The sequence below is a fragment of the Hemitrygon akajei genome, unplaced genomic scaffold (assembly GCF_048418815.1).
Source record: "Hemitrygon akajei unplaced genomic scaffold, sHemAka1.3 Scf000058, whole genome shotgun sequence".
Classification (NCBI taxonomy): domain Eukaryota; kingdom Metazoa; phylum Chordata; class Chondrichthyes; order Myliobatiformes; family Dasyatidae; genus Hemitrygon; species Hemitrygon akajei.
In genome coordinates this window covers 1,171,268-1,178,704 of record NW_027331944.1, presented here as the reverse complement: position 1 = coordinate 1,178,704, position 7,437 = coordinate 1,171,268, and the positions used below count along the sequence as shown (strand labels likewise).

Here is a 7,437-nt window from a genome sequence, read left to right as displayed (position 1 = left end):
CTAGGGCTAACCCTCTCTGCTCCTGTCTCAGCCATCTAAATGATAACAACTGGATCTGGGTGCCTGGATCAAATTTAAAATCAGCACCAAGTCCATCATCACTGACATATGGCCTTCAATCTGTTGTTTTGTGGCGGAGATACAAGTTCAACAAAAATCACTTCACGAGATTACAGTGAAACACCGACACGAGGGAGACTGATGAAACAACCACATGAAGTGATCAAACTATGGGATCAATCAGCATTCTGCAAATAAGAAGCGACGTCACATTGGAAAAGGGGGCTGAATCAATGTCTCGGATTGATAACCATTCACTGTGCCAATTCACGCAGCAATCAGGAGTCAACTCGGGGTTTCAGCACCGTTTTCCATTTTATTGCGTTTATTATTCAGCCATGAAGCGCGGAGTCATCACTTCGGGCCTTTCAGCGACCGATGACAAACCCGATTAACAGAAGAGATTTACAAGGATGTTGCCTGGATTGGGGAACATGCATTATGGGAATAGGTTCAGTGAAATTTGCATTTTATCCTTGGAGCGACGGAGGATGGGAGGTGACCTGACAGATGTGTATGAGATAATGAGAGGCATTGATCGTGCAAGAGCAAGAGGCTTTTCCCCAGGGCTGAAATGGCGAACACGATGGGCACGGGTTTATTGTGCTCGGAAGTTGGTACAAGGAGATGCCAGGGGTACGTTTTTCACACAGAGAGTGATGGGTGCGTGGCGAGCGAAGGTCGATACAATGGGACTTTCAAGAGACTCTGAGATTGGTACATTGAGCTCAGAACCAGAGAGGGCTATGCAGTAGGGTAATTTTGCTATATAGATGACACATTGCAGCACATACAAAACTGACCACGTGGTGAGAATAGAGTACGGACGGGATAGGGATTCAAACAGCGGTCATTCTATGGAAATCCCCTGATACGCCAAAGCACCAGTCTGGGTTGACGCGAGAGAACTAAGCTGCTGCGACAGAAACGAGACAAAATCTTCTGTGATGTCTTTGTCGTGAGGCTGGGAAACGCGGAAAAGGTTTAATAGAGACCTGGAGAACGATTACAAAGAAAAAGAAAGCCATTTTGAACGGTGGATTTATCCTCGGTGGTTGTCCTTTCTCTGTGCAAATTCACGTTCCAACCATTGGCTTCCGTTCACCAGTGACGTCAGCTGCGGAAACAATTCACAATTTATGTTGACTACGTCAGCAACCCGAAAGTGCGGCTGCTGGTGAGGGCAAATACGGGTGATGATTTCAGAATCTGTGTCTGACATTGTGACAATGCAACCGCAATTAATTTTTTGTATATATCGCTATAGATCCAGGAAAATTATTCCTTTCAATATCAATATATCGCTGTGCGATGCCGCCTGACTCCAGACTTGCTCTGTTACTTGTCTCTAAACTTCTAATCTCAGGGTGACTATGACATGCGCACAACCATGGCCCTGCACGGCCCATCGGCTTGAAATTAGTGAATACCTTTCCTTTACAAGTGACATTATGTGTCGGCAGCCCTAGATTCGGTTCACATACCTGTTCAGATCACCGTATACAGATCGATACTCCAGGACAAGACCCTGTTAACGCAAGGAAATCAGCAGGGTTAGTAAAAATTATTACCAAAAGCATTTATGTGTCAGAGAAGAATTCGAAGAACATTGAGAAGGACCTGCGCATTCTTAACAATTCGTGTCTGAGAGAAACACGGAACAGTCAGGCCATGATGAAGAGAGGATCAGAGACACAGTTATGATTATTAAATATCGCAGGAGGCACTATAAGTTCACAAGAGCATAAAACACAAGAGCAGAATTCGGCCCTTCGGTCCATTGGTCTCCTCCACCATTCTATAATGACGGATGGATTTTCCCTCCCAACCCCAATCATCTGCTTTCAGTCTGCAATACTTGAAACTATCAACGTTGCTTCGCGTAACCCGGGGCCTTTGACCCCAGAGCCATAAGGGACAAACAAATTACAGAGATACACCGCACTTCGGCTAAAGATATTCCTCCTCATCGCTCTCTTCTGAAGGGTTCTCTGCATTCCATAGTAGAGGAATTAGTACTCACACCATCCATTCCATACCATGCATTCCATAGCGCCGCCCTCTGGTCCCAGACCAGCACCCCCTCCCTCACGTTGAGAGATTCGCTCCACGCCCAGTCAGTGTAGGTCTTCCAATTGTTCATCTTTCAATGAGGTCACCCTTTCATTCTTCAAAACGGCAGTACACAGAGGCCTCAAGCTAACAGGCGTCTTAGCTCCTGTCGTTTACTTCCCGTTCTTCAAGAAGAGCGAAGTGATGTTTGCAAATTTCCAATACTCCAAAACAATTCCATGATGGTATGAGTACTAATTCCTCTACTACCACTTCAGAGGCCTATTTCAGACCCCTGGCGTGCAGTCAATCTCATCCATTCACCACAGGTTATTCATCCACCTTCCAGATTGCCTAACATTTTCTGTTTATTATAGTGGCTGCAACCACTTCCGTGTCCTGACAATGTCATACTGATGGTGGCCTCAACAGTGAAGGCGAACACGTGATACTGAATGAGTTCCTCCGCCATTTCTGCCTCCCCCCGTTACTGAAACTTCGACATTCTCGCTGTCGGGAGACTCACTTCAGGTTCTGAAGTGGAAACAACTACTTCCAAAAGGGATTGACGCAAATGATTCCCTTACCGTGTAAGTGGAGTTTTTATCCTGCGCATTATTCCTTGCACCCTGGAAAGAGAAGATTATGTGTTATTTTTGAGACGTTTATTCAAGTTCACAGCAATTGTATTCTGACTCTCCGCCTATAAACCCCGGGAGCATCAATGTATCACATTAGTTAGTGCTTGGGGCAATATTGCCTCGTTCACCGTTCGATGCACCGCGTGTTTCTGATTCAGTGTGAGTGCAATATATATTGTCTCTGACATCAGGAATGCTTCCGAATGTCATGAAACCATTCGGCAACATTCAGTCACACAGGAGCATGATGAATATTACCTGAGGAGTGATTCGCTTTCAGACCCATTCCTCTTGAGACATAAGTCTGAATCAGAACGTGTAGGTGGCGGACTCGCGGCCTCAGGATGTTTACCGTCAGCTGCTGTTTCTCTTCAACGCTCACAGAGATCGCTGTTGACCACAGACAGAAATGGGCAAACATGACCATGGATTGTGTGTGTGTGTGTGTGTGTGTGTGTGTGTGTGTGTGTGTGTGTGTGTGTGTGTGTGTGTGTGTGTGTGTGTGTGCGTGCGTGCGTGCGTGAGAGTGTGTGTGTGTGTGTGTGTGTGTGTGTGTGTGTGAGTGTGTGTGTGTGTGTGTGCGTGTGTGTGTGTGTGTGTGTGTGTGTGTGTGTGTGTGCGTGCGTGCGTGCGTGTGTGTGTGTGTGTGTGTGTGTGTGTGGAGTTACTCACATTGATCGGACATTTTAAAAGACTCTTTCATGAAATATATTACAGCAAGGGTAAGATATGATTTTGCATCACTCAGGAGTTATGGATTCTGGGGAATTCTGGGGAAATTCTGCAGGTGCTGGAAGCTCACACACAAAATGCCGAAGGGACTCAGAGTGTCGGGCAGCATTAATGGAATTCATTAATCCGTTCACGTTTTGTGCAGAGACACTTCTACTGGGCTGGGAAGAAGGCAGGAAGACGCCTGGACAAAATGGTGGCCAGGGGAATGAGGACTGGCTGGGAGGTGAGGCCTGATGAGTGGGAAAGGGGGAAAGGCTGAAGAAAAAGTAAAACGTAGAAACATAGAAAAACCTACAGCACAATACAGGCCCTTCCTCCCACAAAGTTGTGCCGTACACAACCCTACCTTAGAAATTACTAGGCTTAACTATATCCCTCTATTTTACTCAGCTCCATGTACCGATCCAAAAGCCTCTTACAAGACCCTATTGTATACGGCTCCACCTCCGTTGCCGGTAGCCCATTCCACGCACTCACCACTCTCTAAGTAAAAAACTTACCCCTGACATCTCCTCTGTACCTGCTCCTCAGCACCTTAAACCGGTGTCCTCTTGTAGCAAGCATTTCAGCCCTGGGAAAAAGCCTCTGACTATCCACACGATCAATGCCTCTCATCATCTTGTACGCCTCTATCAGGTCACTTCTCATCTTCCTCCTCTCCGAGGAGTAAAGGCCGAGTTCACCCGAACTATTCTCATAAGGCATGCTCCCCAATCCAGGCAACATCCTTGCAAATCTCCCCTGCACCCTTTCTATGGGTTCCACGTCCTTTCAGTAGTGATGCGACCAGAACTGAACACAGTACTCCAAGTGGTGTCTGACCAGGGTCCTATTTAGCTGCAACATTACCTCTCGGCTCCTAAACTGAATCCCGCGATCGATGAAGGTCAATACACCATACGCCTTCTTAACCACAGTGAGCTGATTGCAGAGGCGAGTGTGCCATAGGGGAAGGGGAGGAAGGAGGGTCACAAGAGAGAGTTGATGGGCAGGTGAGGAGAAGAGGTAAGAGGCTGGAGTGGAAAATAGAAGAAGAGAGAAGTGAACAGAAATACTGGTGGGATCAGGTCGATGTTCATGCCATCAGGTTTGGGTCTACTTTGCGGAATATAATGTGTTGTTTCTCCATTAACGGAAAATAAGATCCGGGATCGATCATCCAGGATCGTGTTAAATGCCCAATCTGTGCCGCAGGGCCCGATGGACGCTACCCATCACATTACTGATGTTCTTATCTTCTCTTTGCAGAGAAATGACTGAGATCACGGACATAATGCAAACATCCAACCTGTTCATCCATTTGGACATTTTCATAATATTCCGATGAGTTTACGGTCTTGGTATCGAAGGTGCCTGAGGAAACAAAACAGATATGGCACAAGGGTGCAGAGCGTCAGGAGGCTTTGTTGAACACAGCAGACGTCAAACCGGCCCAGAAGAAAAAGCCATTGATAGCATGAGCTCCCTTCCCACCAATCGCCGGAACCAGGAATTGAGGGCCGATATTGATCAATATGAAGAGAATTTAAGTTGCATGAACTACCATCCCATTACTTCGCTGATATTGTAATCTTCAGCAGAAGTTTTCAACTGAAATAATTGGAAAACCCAACGGCAAATGTCGCATCATCCGTGACCATTCGGTCGGATGAAACCTCCAGCTTCAGTGGACTATGAGCTTCCAAATTAAAATCAAATGCTGACATTCCCCTGGACTCAGTATTAGAACAGTTGAAACGGAGTTCACTCACTTTTCCTTCCGGGATTCCTGCTCTTGCCATATTTAGATTTCGGTGGATATTTGATGTTGAATAAACTGAAACAAAGGACAAGAAAATAATTCGTCAGGAACTTATTTTCCTGCGCTGATGCACCGAATGAGAATGGCCCCTATAATTCCATTCGATTCTCTCCAGATATCCCTTAATAACGTTTTGTTTATCGGATGCCCTGTACCAGTCCAGCTCGATAGCATCGACAGATGGGGTAAGTAGACAAAAATGCTTTGGCCTTTTTGACAGATAATGCTGTTCACACACATATTGCTGAATGCAAACCTCTTTCAGACAAATTTCGGACAGACAACTTCGCCGTGAAGGCGGAATGCTGATTCTGTCCACAGATGGACCCTGATCCCAGCTAAGGTCGTTTTTGCCGAAATTCACATTCAATCATTAAAGGTAGGAACGGAATTCGTAGAGATATGCGTTTACCCGCCAGCTTTTCTTGCGAACAGCCATCCACTGAATCCTCCAACCATGCCCATGATAAGTAAACCAAATATAATGCCCACGATCGCGCCAGCCCGGAAGGTACAGTTTTCATCTGTTTTTGGTGGTGACACAGAAAACAAGCATATATTTTACATGGCGAAAACTCAACTTTATTAAGAAATGATAATTGATCCAGGCTCCGGAAACTTCTGGTCGCTGGTCTCGATATTGAATAAATTTAAAACAATTATTGTTTTATTCTGGTAGGCCATTTAGAAGGAGGAGTGAAGGTAGGGCGTGAGGAGAGCGTGAGAAGGAAATGGTTTGGATCTTTGATCATCGGGTTTACATGAACGAATGAGAGACACATTCACTCACCTTGTGCGCTAACTACACCTTGTAAGATAACTGGTCCTGTTGATTACGCCGTTATTAATCGGACATGTATAACTCCCAACGTCAACCGAGCTCACTGACGAGTTGAGTTGAGTTGAGTTGAGTTGAGTTGAGTTGAGTTGAGTTGAGCTCACTCACAAAACTCACTCAAGGGTGAGTTCCTGCCCTGTCTGCGGGAGATTGTTCCCGTTGTACCATGCATATATACCCCAGGGGACTGACAGAGCAAAGCAAGCTAATGTCAGGTTTGACACAATATTGGACACAACTGGACGCTCCGGTTCAATTCTGAACTTCTCTGATCCATTTATAAAATGAAGAAAAGTGTTGATTAGAGTAAAATCCTGGTGGATCCGGGATATTATGACCTTCTGTCTTCAATGAAAAGATGAGAGCAAATGTTGTTAAGTGTAATATCTGATACAAATGAACGCGGTTGACTAACTGTGTACTTACAGTAAACTTGCACGTTGGTCTCTCCAGCGCCACTGCTGAATGCGTTGCTGGCGATGCACTTGTACGTCCCTGCGTCGTTTCTGTTAGCTCTGATTATAGTCAGTTTCGCCTTGTCGGGAGATGTGAATATTCTGCCGTTTTCCTGGATGGGTTGGTTATCCTTGAACCATGTCCGTGTCTGAACAGTGCCCGACGCGTGACAGCTGAGTGAGATGGTATCGGGGTCTTCCAGGGGGGTGGGATCACTGACCACCACAGTAACCCCAGTCACTGTCTCTGTAAATACAATGTAAATGCAAATAGATTTACACGGGGTTTTATCTACATCACGAACATAATATTTGGATGCTGCCAACTCAATATCGTCGGCATTCCCAGTTCTAATCCCTATGTGGTTCGATATCCAGCTTGAACTAAATGCCGGCACTGAGTTTAAAGTTTTACTGCTGTTACCCAAGGGGACGGTGAGCAACCTATTCCCGTTTCAGATGTTCCTCAATGCTTGGACTTACCCGCAGTGAGAATATACATTATCCATCAAAGCAGACTAATACAGAATTGCACTTGGCTACAGTTTAATTGTCCCATGGACCATGTGAAATAAAAAACCCGTGCCCCCTGCTGTTGAAGCCAAAAGTAGAGTGGCTTTTTATTTAATATGTGGCTGAGCGAAGGGCGCTGAGTAGGCTACGGTCAATTATGGATAACTCTGAACATCCTCTACATAGCACCATCCAGAGACAGAGAAGCAGTTTCAGCGACAGGTTGCTATCGATGCAATGCTCCTCAGACAGGATGAAGAGGTCAATACTCCCCAATGCCATTAGGCTTTGCAATTCAACCGCCAGGACTTAAGAACTTTTTAAAAGCTATTATTAATGCTT

The 7,437-nt window shown here is 45.7% G+C and overlaps 1 protein-coding gene and 1 long non-coding RNA gene across 2 annotated transcripts in view; both read right to left on the bottom strand.

The window, feature by feature from the left end:
• Positions 1-356: 356 nt before the first annotated feature.
• Positions 357-2,808, bottom strand: LOC140721603 (uncharacterized). The gene is made up of 3 exons (XR_012097413.1): positions 2,700-2,808; positions 1,545-1,588; positions 357-1,177 (listed from the first exon to the last, which is right to left on the bottom strand). It is a non-coding gene; the product is annotated as an uncharacterized lncRNA (long non-coding RNA).
• A 177-nt stretch (positions 2,809-2,985) lies between these two features.
• Positions 2,986-7,437, bottom strand: part of LOC140721611 (cell adhesion molecule CEACAM1-like) — a 38,777-nt gene continuing 34,325 nt past the window's right edge. The window contains exons 5-9 of the mRNA XM_073036422.1: positions 6,554-6,829; positions 5,702-5,813; positions 5,240-5,304; positions 4,770-4,841; positions 2,986-3,143 (exon numbers count right to left, since the gene is read on the bottom strand). Of these exons, the coding sequence (XP_072892523.1) occupies positions 2,986-3,143; positions 4,770-4,841; positions 5,240-5,304; positions 5,702-5,813; positions 6,554-6,829 (683 nt within the window). The remainder of the gene's footprint in view (positions 3,144-4,769; positions 4,842-5,239; positions 5,305-5,701; positions 5,814-6,553; positions 6,830-7,437) is intronic.